This window comes from Aphanomyces astaci, assembly GCF_000520075.1.
Source record: "Aphanomyces astaci strain APO3 unplaced genomic scaffold supercont1.15, whole genome shotgun sequence".
NCBI lineage: Eukaryota > Oomycota > Saprolegniomycetes > Saprolegniales > Verrucalvaceae > Aphanomyces > Aphanomyces astaci.
The window spans coordinates 959,011-974,093 of record NW_009798278.1 but is presented as its reverse complement, the minus strand read 5'-3'; the positions used below and the strand labels follow the sequence as shown (position 1 = coordinate 974,093).

At 51.4% G+C, this 15,083-nt stretch overlaps 6 protein-coding genes across 6 annotated transcripts; 3 read left to right on the top strand and 3 right to left on the bottom strand.

Annotated features, from left to right (window-relative positions):
- Positions 1–252: 252 nt before the first annotated feature.
- H257_07490 (hypothetical protein) lies at positions 253–2,196 on the bottom strand. Its single transcript, XM_009833033.1, has 4 exons — positions 1,830–2,196; positions 1,678–1,767; positions 1,327–1,612; positions 253–1,251 (listed from the first exon to the last, which is right to left on the bottom strand). Exons 1-4 carry the CDS (start codon positions 2,136–2,138, stop codon positions 329–331), a joined length of 1,608 nt encoding a protein of 535 aa, XP_009831335.1. The 5' UTR covers positions 2,139–2,196; the 3' UTR covers positions 253–328.
- On the top strand, positions 2,179–3,448 carry H257_07489 (hypothetical protein). Its single transcript, XM_009833032.1, has 5 exons — positions 2,179–2,591; positions 2,645–2,716; positions 2,762–2,819; positions 2,876–3,059; positions 3,217–3,448. Exons 1-5 carry the CDS (start codon positions 2,517–2,519, stop codon positions 3,431–3,433), a joined length of 606 nt encoding a protein of 201 aa, XP_009831334.1. The 5' UTR covers positions 2,179–2,516; the 3' UTR covers positions 3,434–3,448.
- H257_07488 (hypothetical protein) lies at positions 3,431–4,351 on the bottom strand. The gene is made up of 5 exons (XM_009833031.1): positions 4,252–4,351; positions 4,099–4,173; positions 3,979–4,036; positions 3,704–3,923; positions 3,431–3,652 (listed from the first exon to the last, which is right to left on the bottom strand). The coding sequence occupies exons 1-5, from the start codon at positions 4,276–4,278 to the stop codon at positions 3,478–3,480; spliced, it is 555 nt and encodes a 184-aa protein (XP_009831333.1). The 5' UTR covers positions 4,279–4,351; the 3' UTR covers positions 3,431–3,477.
- Positions 4,352–5,011: 660 nt separating this feature from the next.
- H257_07487 (hypothetical protein) lies at positions 5,012–5,838 on the top strand. Its single transcript, XM_009833030.1, has one exon. It carries the CDS (start codon positions 5,036–5,038, stop codon positions 5,711–5,713), a length of 678 nt encoding a protein of 225 aa, XP_009831332.1. The 5' UTR covers positions 5,012–5,035; the 3' UTR covers positions 5,714–5,838.
- Positions 5,839–5,919: 81 nt separating this feature from the next.
- H257_07486 (hypothetical protein) lies at positions 5,920–6,812 on the bottom strand. Its single transcript, XM_009833029.1, has 3 exons — positions 6,635–6,812; positions 6,522–6,577; positions 5,920–6,476 (listed from the first exon to the last, which is right to left on the bottom strand). Exons 1-3 carry the CDS (start codon positions 6,729–6,731, stop codon positions 5,991–5,993), a joined length of 639 nt encoding a protein of 212 aa, XP_009831331.1. The 5' UTR covers positions 6,732–6,812; the 3' UTR covers positions 5,920–5,990.
- Positions 6,813–10,294: 3,482 nt separating this feature from the next.
- Positions 10,295–14,944, top strand: H257_07485 (hypothetical protein). The gene has a single exon (XM_009833028.1). The coding sequence runs from the start codon at positions 10,313–10,315 to the stop codon at positions 14,834–14,836; it is 4,524 nt and encodes a 1,507-aa protein (XP_009831330.1). The 5' UTR covers positions 10,295–10,312; the 3' UTR covers positions 14,837–14,944.
- Positions 14,945–15,083: the final 139 nt, after the last annotated feature.

Below are 15,083 nucleotides of genomic sequence, written 5' to 3'. Positions count from 1 at the left end.
CCGAGTACTATAAGTACACCATCATCACAATGATGATCAGTTGAACCTAACGAGGAATGACAAAAGGGTTGGTGTGTGACACTGCGACAGAGTTCACGGCACGTTGGTCACACTTACAAACTAAGTTTCCAATGAATGATGGGACGAGGTATGTACGTACCCGCGATAACTTGCACTACAGTATGCGATACAGTACACTACTGTCGTGTGGACTTGTCACACATTGAAGTCGTTGCAAGTACTGTATCAATCGCTTCTACTCCTCCAAGATGCACGTCATATTCATATGAACCCCATCACAAGTTATCCATTGTATTGTGGTACATCATCACGTCGTGATTGTTGACCCCACGAGCGACTGGACGCGGCTGTCGTACACTTCGCCGCGCATTCCTTGTTGCTGTCCTCGGCCATACACTTGGCTAATGACGACATCGGGCACGGGCACCCAAACGCCCACACTCGGCTTGTTCTCCGCCGCCACCAGCAGTAGCGCATCATGGAGGAGTCTGTTCTCGTACCCGTTGGTCGGGACGGTCTTTGCAAACCCCATTGGGCATGCTTTGTCCTGGCTATCAGATACGACGATCCATGTGGCATTCTCAGTTGCTTTGCATGCGATGGCCATATCCGCGGTGGCCGCGCATGGCCGCGACGTCCACCGCGGGGACTGCCGCATCATGGCCGTGCAGTGGAGGGGCCCCACGGCCGTGGGTTCCGACGGCGCGAACGACCACACCATTGCCTCCATGCGCCGCGGAGTGACGTTATCGGGCGACGGAATGTTCACATTGCACTCGAGAAGCTTGGGGAGCTCGGCTTCGTCGATCAAGTGCACGTTCGGGCCGAGGTGGCCCATCGCGTTGAGCAGCCCGTACTGTATCTCACTTGTTTCTGGGCGAAACAGCACGCCTTTAGCCGTCAATGTCGACAGAGGTGACTTGTCAAAGCGGCAGTCGGGGTACGGGGCGAACGGCATATCTGGCTCTTGCCATGAACATAGAGACTGCTTGTAAAAGAGTAAGTCATCGCCGACGGGGGAGTAGTTGGACGCCGACAGGAACGCCACACGGATGCCTTGGGCCAAGAGCGCGTCGAACGTCGGCCATGGACCTGTGACATCGTTTGGACGGAGGATTTCCTCGATCGGGAACGCCGACTTGATCGCGTCCAGCAGCCGTTCCACCTTGTGCCACTTGAGAAGGTTCGCTTCGTCGTCAAAGTAGATGAGCAGGAACTCGTGCGCGTTCTCTGCACGATCATGGATCCCGATGTAAGAATGACAGATGAATGCCGACAACAAAGAAGAGAGGGCTGGCTACGCACCGGGCTGATGCAGCCACGCGGCGATCTCGTCGAGCGCGGCCTGGACAGGTCGTTGGGAGTGCGCGGGGATGCTGCTCAGCGACGGACTGCATCCGACAGTCTCTGAGTCCCATTCGATCTCGATTCCCAGGCGTTTCGCGACCTTGTTGAACCAACTGATGAGCTCGTCGAGCATCGGCGACTCGAACCCGCCGCAGTGCGCGATGCGCAGGTCGTTGTCAACCCAATGCACATCCAACTCGAGCAGCCGCGCGCCCAGTCGAAGTTGATCTGTGAGGGAGAAGAGCTACGACATGTATTGTGACACGACAAGATCACGTTATATAGAGGCAACGTTAGGTAGGTATGTACCTGGTCGTTGGTGTGGACACTGAGGTGTGGCGGCATCCAAGGAATGTACGCCAGCAGCTTTTGAAACACATGATCTTCCACGCCATAGCCCTACGTCATACCCACACACATGAAGCAACGTTCTGTTGGGCTTGGAATGTTGACGACCCTACATCGACGATGGTAATGGCCGAGTTGTGGGTGCCGGGCAGCTGGGCCTCACATAGCGAATGGGTGTATGCGAGTTTGCGCTGCAGCGCCAGTGCGCGGTCAGCCCATGGAGCGATGGCAACGGTCCCGCGGTCGCACACGACGACACAAACGTTGTGATCGTCGCATTTGCGTACCTTGGAGCATTTCACCCCCGCGGGAACCGTGTCGATGTCAGGTTCACGTGGTGATGCTGCACTTCCGTCATGGATTGCATTGATGTTGCCGAGCGCGGCGGTGATGGATGCAAGAAGCCACGGTAGCGTCTTCATAAGCGTCGGTCTTACTGCGATGGGAAGAAGAGTCCAGTAGGCGGTAGATACATTTTAGTCGTCAAGAATTAATTATAAAATAAAATAAACCTATAAACAAATGAATACAAAAAACAAGTGAACGTTAATATTTACGAGAATTGAGGTGAATGAAATAAGGATCCTGGATTTCTTCACCCTTCATGACATGTAACGGCCCGCGACATGCTCGGTACATCAACGGCCGACCGTGAAGGCACCCGTCAATGATGGATACGCACCCAAGATGGACGGGTTGGTGAGAGATGGCGCTCATGAAGCATGGCCAAGTGACCTGAATGGGGGAAGGTACAGTAGTCGTTACGACAGTTACATCGTCGCCAGCCCAACCCAGTTTCTATGGAGTCGACGCCGACGCAACAGAGTGACAGTCGAACGTTGTTGAGCCCCACCGATGTGGCAGGCATGCGAGCGGTACGTGAACGAGTCCTGCCATTGACCAGCAGTACTTACCATGACGCCTGTAGCTGTTTGCGTACTACGATACCAACCGCGACGGCAACCTCTCGTCTGTCCAAGCATTGCGCATCTTTCAACTGGTACTCTTATCATGGTTGGGATATCCATGCTTCATGGCAAGTTAGCTTGGGTTGTCCGTGAATGAAGCCCATGTCTACGACCTCGAGCAAATGTCCTTTGCAGGTGCATACGCATCAATCATGTACCGCATGAGGAATTCACATGCCTGTCCTCCATAGAATTCGTGACCATTGTCGACTGCCATGTTCGTTCCACACAGACGCCCGACCCCGCTGCGGAATGGGCTGCTGTCAACCACTTCCGCAACGACAAGGTGTCGCCCCAGCAACTCGCGTACTTCCTCGCCAACTGCGACAAGCTCATCCCAGAATCGCATCTCCAGCGCTTCCTCATGCTTTACACGTAGTCACAATGTTCTTCAAGATTTGATAAATCGCTACTTTGTTCCCCTTTTTTGGTCGAAAATTCGATTTTTCGCCGGATTTGGTGTCAAATTCAATGCTTTTTTCGTTCATTTTTCCAACGTGATACTAAATTGATCATATTTTCTTGCTTCTAGCACTACCGACGAACAAGTATTTATCGACTTTCCGAATTTTCACAAGTTTTTGAAGGATTACCGCGCTCGACCGCAGAGCATGCCGCCGATTCCGTCCGATGTGCGACCGAATGCTGTTCAAGCGCATCATATTCCGATCCCGGAAGGGGGGACAAACGACGACCGTTCGACGAAGGCGACACTGCTCGAAGAGGACGAAAACGATAACAACGAATGATTGATGCAATGGTATGGATTAACAGGGATGGGTTTCCCAGTAGATTACGGCGCCACTGCGGTTCCTGCGGCATTCGACGTGGCACGCTTTTTGGCCTTGGCCTTGCGCTTCTTGTTGCGGTTCTTGGCAGATTTCGACGGGGACGGCGCACTGGCCGCGTGTCTCTGCAGGAACGCATGGAACCCTTCCTTGTCTACGTACAACGAGTCCGCTTCCAAGCTGTATGCACAATGAGTGTAAGAATCGCATGAGGGGCAAGAGTAGTCGTACAGGTTGGCGGCGGGGGTGCATCCAGAGAGGAACTCGAGGATCGCGTTCTGGGGGATATCGAGGTGGCAATTCTGCAGAAACTCGTGGAGTTGGTTGTACGAGATCGTGTTGTCCTGTCGCATGTGTGGCAGTGGTGGTAGCTTCTCTTCTAATTCGTCAATGTCGCCGGCGGCCGAGGAGGGTCGCGACACGCTCTGCGCTTCCAGGGAATGCATGAATTCTACGTCGTCCAGCATGAGCCATTGTCTTCTAGCAACTCATGAGGCGCAACATACCATCCAAAGGAATGTCTTCTAGCAGTTTGATCTGGTCGTCGGTGAGCTCCAGCCCGAGCTGTGCATGTCAAAGAACCGTTCATGGAGGCCTCAAGGTACGCAGCAGTATGGTCTTCCTACCACTTGGAACACCTTGCGCGTCTCTTCTGGGGTCAGGTTCACATCGTCGTCTTTGTTGTTGTAGAATTCCAAGATCTACCCATGCGCGGACCTCAGCATGAGCTTCTTCGCGTCCCCATATGAATCACTCAGCATGTATGTAGATGTAGGTACCGATTGCATTGATGTGGGGGTGTCCATGATGTCGGATGTGTTGTCTTCGCGCGCGTTTGAAGAATGGAGCGGTGGATTTATTTGTGTGCATGCAAAAATCCTTCGACGCGTTTTGATTGGTCCGTTGGAATCTTCGAAGGTAAACCCTTAACCTTCCACGTCGGAACCGACAGCGCGGCAATCGAACAAGTCCGTAGTGTCAACGAACGAGATGTATGTTTGGAGGTGCGGGTGGAACGAGATAGGGAGATGGTGTCGACCACTATATCCCCAACGGCCCCAGGATGCCAAGGACGTCGCATTCCCAGAGAACATGAGCATGTCACTGCATAGTTTATGTACGTATGTATGTATGCAAGCAACGAAGTGACCAACGCGTCCAATGGAGAAAACCGAGCAAGTTGGGACTTGTGGTGGCAGCTCGCACTGACGAGTTACGACCTATCGTTGATTGCGACGTCTACATCTACATGCAGCATGCTCCTGAACGTTAGCGTTAACCTTCATTTGAATCAATCCATTCTGGCAGTGACGTCATATGTACCTTACCTCACTGCTCATATTTCTCCGCTGTGGGAGTGGGGAACTGGATTATGGTCACTAAGTAAAGGGAATTGAGTAGTACTAGGGAATTAAATATATTATTCAATTTCGCTTGCTTTAGAATGATATTTCGGCATATTATATCATTTTGATGATAATTAAGACCCTCGGAATACTGACTTTGACTTTTCTGACAGTTTCCACGTCATTTTTTATGCTTGGCGCCATAGCACGAACTTGCATGAGTGAACCAAGCCCAGAGACGGTCCCGGCGGCAACGGACTACGCCGCCTTCGGACAAGAAAGCATCAAGATGCTGACTGACCGCGCCTCAAGCAAGGATACCTCCATCAAATGGAGTCTCGTGAAGCAGTACGATGGCATTGACATCTCCCGCGGTGTCGTGGAAGGAAACGACTGGAATGCCATCAAGGCAGTGGGGATTGTCCGTTGCGCCGCACGATTTCTCGCAGACCGGTTGACAGATCCCAACGAAATGAAGTCGTTCGACAACAACACGGACGTTTGTGATGTCTTGGACGACGTCGACGACCACACCAAGGTGCTGCATGTGCGGGCCAAGGCCGTCTTCCCCACCACCGCGCGGGACTTTGTCGTAGTGACCGCAATAGGACACCTCGCCGACAAGTCGACCATCGTGATTGCATCGCGGTCTGTGGAACATGCCCACGCTCCCATCGACCCATGCTATGTTCGGGCGACGACGTACTTGTCCGGATACCTTCTTCGACCGACGTCGCCGTCGTCATGCGAAGTGACGATGCTGGTGCACATGAATCTGGGCGGTTCCTTGCCCTCGTTCATCATCAATATGCTAGCAGTCGATGCCCCCATTCACCTCCTCGGCAAGCTTCGTACGTTGTACGCAGAGGTCGAGCACGATATCGACGAAGATTAGAACGACCGATGTAACATGCAGCACCGGCAGTACGACTGGAGGAACACTGCCGACCGGCGTAGACGTCAAGCATGATGTATACCATTGCAAATATATATATATATATACACTTGTCTGTTTCCAAACTTAGTGTTAGTCGTCAAGTAGGATTTCTAATTGGCCGCACTTTTGAAATATAATATATATATATATATATATACCTGACAGTGATTTTTTCGCTGTTTGCCGATACAAATTTCAACGAACGCTAACTATTAATAGTTGCAATAAACGTATCTTAAGTCAGCGACCCAAATGCGCTGTTAAAGTACCCGTAGATCATGAGCAAGATCCAGAGGTAGCTGAACGGAACGCCCATAATCCACAAGAAGAGAAAGATCAGGATGAGGTTGCCGCCGCTGAGCGCGGACGCTTGCTGCTGTGGTGCTTCCTGCGCTTGGCCAGCTTGCCGAGGCTGTGCCCGTCGACCTCGCTGTTGGGGCATGCCGCCGCCAGGACCTCCGAAATGGAACGCGAAGCCCGGGCCACCGAAGTGTGACATGTGCACCCGTTGACCGCCCCCTTGCATGCCGCCCTGGCCCTGGAAGAACGCGTTGAATGGATCTTGCCCGCCAAAAAACGCCTGAAAGATCTCTTCTGCGTTATGCTGATTGAAGTGCGGATGCATGCCGCCTGCGCCCGCGCCATTCGACCCGTCGACGGCGGATTTCCCGAACCGATCATACGTTTGCTTCTTGTTTTCGTCGGACAGGATCGAGTAGGCCTAGCGACAAGGAATAACGTTGCATGGAATGTGGACATGAGCTACCTCGCCGATTTCTTTGAACTTGACTTCGGCCGCCGCTTGATTGTCGGGGTTCTTGTCTACAATCGCCGCCGATCTCATGAGGTTGAACGCGATGATGGGTCATGGAAACATACCTGGGTGATACTTGATGGCTAGCTTTCGATATGCCTTCTTGATCTCATCTTGCGAAGCAGACTTGGGGACCCCCAGCACATCGTAGTAGTCAGCCATCAGTCGATATGTCGGTCACTCGCAAGGGGCCACTTGGCGTCGGGTATCGGCCCTTGGAAATGGACCAATCACCAAGCGTTCTCAATATTCCGAACTGCCGCCGTGAAAATCGGAACATTCACTGATCATGTCCTATATTTATTTAAAATAGGAATCACTTCATCATTATTCTGCGACTTTTAATACTATCTCCTGGTCATACGCGGCGTTTAAAGCGATGAAAGAAATTAGATTTGAGAGGTCCCAACGACAGGAGAATTTCGCTCCGCTGATGTGACGACGCGAAAGCTCTCTGTTTCATTGGAAAGATGAGTTGCAAAACTTGTTGCATCTCAGGGTTAAATTCGACGGGGAATTAATATTCCGTAACGTTAGAATGGAGCGATGTTGTAAGCTTACTCGTAGTCAGGGCAGAGGAAACTAACTATGTTTATACGGTGGTCTGGTAAACACCCCAATTTTTGCCCAATTAATATTTCGAAAATTTGATTCAAAGTAATTCGAAGGATTTGGTTGTCACCTACTATTAATATTAATATTAATAGTATTTTCGACTGTCTGGATCAAACGGATTTCGAAAGATTCTCAGTTATTCCCAACAAAAGTGCCATGAACCTGTTTTACTTCGAAGTATGTTTTTGGCGAAAAACGCGATACTACGGAGTATTTGGCAAAAAGCTGAATTCTCCAGACAGATAATTTTTCATTTTTTGCCGATTTTGTGAAACATCGAACTGTAAAATAGAGGAGCCAATCATTGACTATAATTGAAATATTTTCACCAATCAATTGCAAGCATGGGCATCGATGCTCTCAGACGCACGGCTGGTACGAGTAAATGCAGCGTAATTGAAATCGGAGTTGCTTCGTATGACTACCCTCCTGGCTGGGCTGAGCGACACAGCTCGTGATCATCTTGTAGTACCAAGTGGGCAATTGACCTCCACGCACTTTTATATTCGCATGTTTGTCTTCATCAACATCAACTGTAGCCTGAATCACTATGTACTTGGGGATTAATTGAGCCTAACGTTAGGGCCCAATTCAGTCTACATATTCGTCATCGTTGATCCATGATTCCATCGGCCGAGTGGCCATAACCGCACAAGCCTGTATATTATCTTGGAGGGGCAATTACAGTAAGGTAACGCATCGAAATCCCGAACAGCATCGAAATCGCGAACAGTGTCAATTTTGACCAATGAATAACTTCCCTTGGTGGCCGATGAAAATCTATTGGCTATGATTATATTCACCACTCCATGTTGACTGAATCAAATTCAATGTAGATTAATTCCAAATAACAATATATTATCCTGCATCCACTATGATGTTGTTGAGTTCTGTCATTAAAATTGTGTTGAATATAATGTTTTTTGTTGACATTTTGAATTAAAACATCCAGATTAATATTGGTGATGTTATTTTGCAAATTTTTATAGCATCATACTCAAGACAAGACATTTGAGTGTTCGCGATTTCGGAATTCTTGAAGTTCCCAACTCGGCACGAAAGTGGTGATAATAATTTTCGTCCAAATCGCAAATCTCGTTCAATTGTGTTTGAAATGGCACATAAAATGGAGCTTGAATTATATTTTCATTGGGTGCCCTCAGATTTTCTCAGAGTAGTCTGGTTTCTCCAGGACATCAACTTGAATGGGCAGGTCAAATTTGCGGCAAAAAGTGTTCGGGATTTCGATGCGTTACCTCTGGCCCCCGTGTTTTCTACGATAATTTGTGTCAAATTCAATTCAAATATAATTTCACAAGTTTCTTGTAAAAATCTGTTTTGACAGCAAATGCACTGTGTGGGAACTACGGTACTTTATACAACCATTTTTCCGATACATGTATACAGGTGACCAAATATGCAAGATAATATATACAACTCCAAAGTGTATATTTTGTACTGCGTTGTTTATTTTGTGCGAGAATTCGGCATTCGCACACTTTCTTCGAATATGTCGTTCAAGATGGAGACCTTATTGAGAGTTTTCTTGACGTATGTGGGTACTGCATGAAGGAAACAAACAGACTGTGTCGGTGCCTATATCACCAAGCTAGTTGTGCATACCGGCAATTGAAGGTATGTGAATAGCAGCTACCGGTAGATGTGTGAATGCATACCAGCAGTCGAAGATGTGCAAATGCTAGACACCAAAAAATATTACTGCGGATATTTCCTTCAATCGATTTTCGGAAAATATGAATTCTAGTACTTTTCAGATTCTAGCAGATCTTGAAAAGAGGGGCCAGAGGCACCCTAAGGGTACCTAAAATAAAAAAACTATTTTTTCCCTGCCCTGCTCGTAAAAATACCTGGTACTCCGTACTACTGTACATCGAAGTACTTACTTACTATACGTATGGGCGCGGTTCCGTGACAAATTGGTTCCGTGCCACGATACATATTAATAGGTAGAAAACAATCACTCTGGCATTTTCAGCCAATCAGATGCAATTGTTGACAGGTACCTGGATAAAATCAAGTGGCTCGGAACTGTTTTCAGCTAACTTACAGTTAATTTAAGGCTTATGGATATTTCCACTCTTTTACTACGTAGTAATTCATTTTCCATCAACACTAACGTTAATACGAATTTCGACATGATTTTACTGTTAACTGTAAGATGTGAAACCGCACTTGTGAAATTTAATAATACCGTATAGTGTATATATTGCGATGGATTAACCTATTGCGATTCCTGTAATAGCTGATAATTGTCTTGTAATAACTGATATTTACTTGTGAATATGTTTACTGTTAACAAAATTTTGAGAACGAGAGTGTCGGCTGGTTGTGAAATATCACCAGTCGCAATACTTGTACACTATACGGTATGTCTGCTTTTCACTTTGCAGTGTGAATGGAAAAATTCATTTCAACTTGAACGGGAAATGGTATAGTATTGAATACTAATAATAGAGTTATTGAAATGTAATGAGGTATTTCCTGTAGAAGTCGATACTATCTGTGAGCGTGCTCTCGATGGTCATTGTGCAAGCCCTGCGTGTGAAGAATGCGTCGATCATTCATCATGGGCATGTTCTTCTGTAACGTTAGTAGTACTACTGTAGTAGTTCTTTATGGCCAATCTGAACTCAAGGGTTGTTACTCTAGTATTATTGGTAGGAATGACCACAACTAATAACATTTGACAGTACACTTCGTTAATACTGATGCGGAAGGCGGCGCCTAGATCGACAAAGCCGCCATCGCTCCTCGTTCAGTCGCGACGCATCCTCATTCTTCCATGTGCATATGGTTCGTCAGCCCCCCCCCTGTGCGTCATGCGCTGTCTCCGTGGGTGTTCGGCGTGTAACACTTGAAGTAACTTTTACTTTTTTGTTGGCATACAGTTTGATAGATAATCTCCCGCAGCGCTACGATTGGTCCATACCTTGGATACAAACCTTGTGCTCGGGAAAACGCAATCGATGATTGGTGATAATTAATAATTTTCAAGGCCTGGATTGGGCCTTTTTTGTGTACTTCGCCACTGATTGGTGGATTCTTCATATATGATACCGTCCCGGCTTTTCATCACCTTGTCTGGCACTTTGCAACCACATCAAACAATGTTGCCGCGGGAGAGCTTGGCCGTCGGTGGCGCGTCCGTGCGACCGTCTCGTCCTCGCGCCGCGGAGGTCTCCTTCGACCTCGATGCGCCGTCCAACTCGTCGCTGGTGTTCGAACCCGCGGACACCATGACGTTCACGCTCCTGCATGCGACGCCTTCCAAGACATTCCAGTTGCTCTCGGTTGTGAATATACACCCCACCCACACCACGCTCTTCAGCGTCAAGACCCTCAAGCCCGAACGATACTTCATCAAACCCAGCAAGGTCATGCTTGGACCTCGGGAACACATTGTCGTCCGGATCGAGCTCCGCCAAGCGCTGTACGACGAAGTGCTCGTGCATTTCTCCCAGGACCGCAAGGTCGTGGCCGATCGGCTTCTCATCCAGAGCGCGTTCAACACAAACCCCGTGCACGACAGCACGTTCCAAGCGGCGTATGTGTTCAAGAACGAACCAAAAAGCAAAGCCAAGGACGCAGCATGGGCCGCCGCATGGAAGACCTTTCCATCGACCCACATCCACGCCAAGAACCTCGTCATGCAATTCGAAGCGTCGCCCGATTTCGGCAAGGTTCCGTTCCGTCCAACCATCGACTCCACAAGTACACCCTTCGCCCTGGGGGGGACATCCATAAATCGACGAACAGAAGCCGCGGTGTCGGACCTTCCACCGCTCTTCACCACTCACGAATCCATGTACTCGATCGAAGAAGCCGGGTACGATTTCCCCATCCCCATGCAGCAAACCCCCCGCCACCCCCGTCGCTCCCATCTAACGCCAGCCTCCAAGCCCGTCGTCCTCTACGACCCAACCCGCAGATCTTCCGTCGTCGGGTTTCAGCGCGAAAAGGCCGATCTGTCGCTCGCGCTCACACCGTCCTCAGAATCCCTTGTCTTTGCCGTGTCCCCGCACAAATCCACATCCCACTCGATCATGACCATCGAGAATCTCGCGCCGACGCAGCGCGTGTGCTTTGCTGTGCGCATCGAAAGCAAGTTCCGGTGCAAGGCCCTGCCGTACCGCGTCGGGTACATCGACGGCGCTGGCACTGCCTCCGTGCAGCTCGAACTGGCCTTGTCGCTGCACCAGGATATCCTTCATCTCTTGGGCCGAGCCGAGGAGATTGACCCGTTCAAAGTGCGCGTGCAGGTCATGGAAATGGATGCAGCTGCCGCGGCCGCCACCGCCGCCCTCCCCACAGATGACGCGCGCGCGCAGTTCCTCAAGGCGCTATGGCAAAGCCCCCCCAATCGAATGTTTGTACAAAAGTACACGGCCGTGTTCGTGTTGGACGTCATGACGCCGCCGCCGCCGGTTACCGAGATGCCGGATAGCAAAGAACAACATGCCAAACAAGAAGAAGGAGAAGAAGACGGCGAGGACCGGCTGTCGGTCGTGTCCGAGTGCGCGTCGTATGCGACAGCGTTCACGAGAGCCCCCCCCATGCGCCCCATCATGACCCCCCTCGAGCATCTGCAGTACCAGCGCACGTTGAATCGCCATTTACTCAGTCAAAACGATGGAGATACAGTGCCGCCGATGCGCCCGACCATATTGGAGCTCACGGAAGCAGACGAACAGTACGCTCAAAGCAAGTGGCAACAACACCGACAACAAGAGGAGGACGAGCCAGAGGCAGAACTCACGCCTGGGCTCGACAAGAAACGCAGCCTTCCCACGCTGGCGGAACCCCAAGACCCGCCAGTCATTCCCCCCATCGAATCTGTTGTCCACGACCCTGCAGAGGTTGTTCCACCCACGATTGAACACAACACAACCACATCCCACATCCCATCCAACGCTGTCGCAGCGTTAACGTCCCCCGACAAGGAGGAAGAGAAGAAGGAAGTTGCTAATGTGGTGGTTATGCCAGAAGAGAAGGTGGCTGACTCGCCGGTTGCGTATGACGAGCCCACGGGAACGTTTTACATCGTCCCAGCGCCGCCATCGACCTCTCCATTGGCTGCTTCGTCGCTTACTTCCGAGCCGGCGGCGGTGGCTGTAGTGACCTCTCCCGTGGCTGCTTCGCCGCCTACTTCCCAGCCGGTGGCGGTGGCTGTAGTGACCTCTCCAATGGCTGCTTCGTCGCCTACTTCCAAGCCAGAGGCGGCTGTAGTGACCTCTCCCGTGGCTACTTCGCCGTCTACTTCCAAGCCAGAGGCGGCTGTAGTGACCTCTCCTGTGGCTACTTCGCCGCCTGCTTCCGAGCCAGAGGCGGTGGCTGTAGTGACCTCTCCCGTGGCTGCTTCGTCGCCTACTTCCCAGCCGGCGGCGGTGGCTGTAGTGACCTCTCCAATGGCTGCTTCGTCGCCTACTTCCAAGCCAGCAGCGGCTGTAGTGACCTCTCCAATGGCTACTTCGCCGTCTACTTCCAAGCCAGAGGCGGCTGTAGTGACCTCTCCTGTGGCTACTTCGCCACCTGCTTCCGAGCCAGAGGCGGTGGCTGTAGTGACCTCTCCCGTGGCTGCTTCGCCGCCTACTTCCCAGCCGGCGGCGGTGGCTGTAGTGACCTCTCCAATGGCTGCTTCGTCGCCTACTTCCAAGCCAGCGGCGGCTGTAGTGACCTCTCCAGTGGCTGCTTCGTTGCCTACTTCCAAGCCAACGGCGGCTGTAGTGACCTCTCCCGTCGCTGCTTCGCCGCCTACTTCCGAGCCAGCGGCGGTGGCTGTAGTGACCACTTCCGTCGCTGCTTCGCCGCCTACTTCCAAGCCAGAGGCGGCTGTAGTGACCTCTCCAGTGGCTGCTTCGCCGCCTACTTTCGAGCCAGAGGCGGCTGTAGTGACCTCTCCCGTGCAGCAAATAATCGTGACTCGTTCGGCGCCAACTGCGTCGTCGACACCGCCGCCAGTGGCTACCATCGTACCTCGAACCACCGCTCGCTCGTCCATCGCGTCTTCGTACTTGGCTGCCGTTTCTTCCTCCATCTCGTCGTCGTCGTCGTTGTCGTCTACACGCATGTCTTCGGAACCCCCAACCACTACGACGAACCCTCCTAGTGTCCATGTTGTGCCAGCGACGTCAGTTGTAGGGCCAGGCGCCGATGTGACCTCTCCGTCGGACCAGGTTGGTGGTGTATCGACTGCCCCGTCGTCGGTTAGTGACGTGGCAGTCGCTGGGGATGCCACGTTGTTATCCTCCCGATCACTCGAGCAGCTGTCTTCTCGGTCGCTGGTGTTATCCGAGGGGTCGCAAGACGACTCGACGTTTCACACACTTCGGCCGTCTGTGTCGATGGACCCCGATACGCTGCTCGTGGAAGCCGCCATGGCATCGTTGGATCCGATCATTGAAAGCCATGAAGGACACAGTTTTGTGGAGCAGCCCCATGTTTCTCCAGTCTGTCGGCAATCATCTATCAGCAACGCCCATAGCAACTATGGAAGCAGTGGCGACTACGATGGGAGCTATGACGAAGTACACGAAGCCCCGCAATATGAACAACTCGAGGCCGAACACGCCGATACCAGCAGCCTCGACGACGACAGCAGCGAAGCACACGACGACTTTCACGGACACAAGGATATGTGTCATCCCCAAGTTCACGACCAAAAGTGGACGCCCCGACCGTCCACGATCGACGACATCCCGTCAGGGTTTTCCATTCTCACATTTCCAAGCGAACCACCACCCGTCATCACGACGCCGCCGGGCAAGGCCGCCCCCATGGACTGCTGGGAGTACGATACAGAACAGCAGCAGCAGGCGGTCGTGGAACCCTCCAGCCCCCCCGACTCGCTTCACGATCGCGTTAGCATCAACAACCTCACGCTTCCAGCTCCACTGGTCCATGGCGTCATGACGAGATCGCCGGAACCGTCGCCGCCGCCGCCTACTAGCTCGACCACGCCCAAATCCAAGTCTCGATTCTCGCTCTTGAAAGCATTTGAGCGCAACCACGGCCCAAGCAAACCTGTGGGACTAGTGACACTGACCCCCCAAACCATACTGTATCACATGGATGTCGGGTCCGCCCCGTCGGGCAGTGTCACGTTGACCAACCTCACGTCCTCTGTGGTCGTGTACAAGGTCAAGAGCGCGCATCCATTGCGATACAAAGTCAAGCCGACCCAGGGGTTCCTTGAACCAAAAGGTCATTGTGTGGTCACGATCGATTTGCATCCCACTGCGTACAACGACCTGCTGTGTCTGTCCAATATGGAACTCGGCGACATCCGGGACTGCCTCCTCGTCGAGGCAGCCACGAGCCCGACGTCCCGGACGTCCAAGGCGCTGCGGAATGCCAAAACGCATGGCGAGTTGCTGGGACTTATGCGAACGCTATGGGATGAAGTGAACAAGAAGGATGTGAATGTATCGCGACTGTTTTGCGAGTACGCGTTCGACGACAGCGCGTACCAGAGCTTCGTGGCCACGCTGGATGGACCTGTCGTGGTGGATGGACCCGTGTCGCCGGCCGTGGACGAGCCGCGGACGCCGCCAGCGATTATTAAGAAGGGCAACGGATTTGGCTGGCCACGGAGCAAAACGCCAACCAACAAGGTGCTCCGGAATGCACTGTAATTAGTATATGACCACCACACAAAATCACGATATATATATACATAGTAGTACGCGTATATATAGATATATATCATATATATAGGATGAATGGAAAAAGTAGTAGTAGTACTTGACGAGTTGGTGAGATTTCAGTTGGACAAGGAACACTTATAGGGGCGAGTGTCTTCGTCGTGTAAATGGTTGGTTTCGTAAAGGTTATATTATTAATAATAATAACGTTACTATTATACTGTATATTGTCCTTTTA

Coding starts and splice junctions, on each gene's coding strand:
- H257_07490 (XM_009833033.1), bottom strand. CDS start 2,138: ATGAAGACGCTACCGTGGCTTCTTGCATCCATCACCGCCGCGCTCGGC. Junction 1,768..1,829: donor CGGCCATTACCATCGTCGAT/GTAGGGTCGTCA, acceptor GGTATGACGTAG/GGCTATGGCGTGGAAGATCA. Junction 1,613..1,677: donor GTGTCCACACCAACGACCAG/GTACATACCTAC, acceptor TACATGTCGTAG/CTCTTCTCCCTCACAGATCA.
- H257_07489 (XM_009833032.1), top strand. CDS start 2,517: ATGGAGTCGACGCCGACGCAACAGAGTGACAGTCGAACGTTGTTGAGC. Junction 2,592..2,644: donor ATGTGGCAGGCATGCGAGCG/GTACGTGAACGA, acceptor TGACGCCTGTAG/CTGTTTGCGTACTACGATAC. Junction 2,717..2,761: donor CATTGCGCATCTTTCAACTG/GTACTCTTATCA, acceptor ATGGCAAGTTAG/CTTGGGTTGTCCGTGAATGA.
- H257_07488 (XM_009833031.1), bottom strand. CDS start 4,278: ATGGACACCCCCACATCAATGCAATCG. Junction 4,037..4,098: donor CGCGCAAGGTGTTCCAAGTG/GTAGGAAGACCA, acceptor TGACATGCACAG/CTCGGGCTGGAGCTCACCGA. Junction 3,924..3,978: donor AGAAGACATTCCTTTGGATG/GTATGTTGCGCC, acceptor TGGACGACGTAG/AATTCATGCATTCCCTGGAA.
- H257_07487 (XM_009833030.1), top strand. CDS start 5,036: ATGAGTGAACCAAGCCCAGAGACGGTCCCGGCGGCAACGGACTACGCC.
- H257_07486 (XM_009833029.1), bottom strand. CDS start 6,731: ATGGCTGACTACTACGATGTGCTGGGGGTCCCCAAGTCTGCTTCGCAA. Junction 6,578..6,634: donor AGCCATCAAGTATCACCCAG/GTATGTTTCCAT, acceptor CGGCGATTGTAG/ACAAGAACCCCGACAATCAA. Junction 6,477..6,521: donor AGTTCAAAGAAATCGGCGAG/GTAGCTCATGTC, acceptor CCTTGTCGCTAG/GCCTACTCGATCCTGTCCGA.
- H257_07485 (XM_009833028.1), top strand. CDS start 10,313: ATGTTGCCGCGGGAGAGCTTGGCCGTCGGTGGCGCGTCCGTGCGACCG.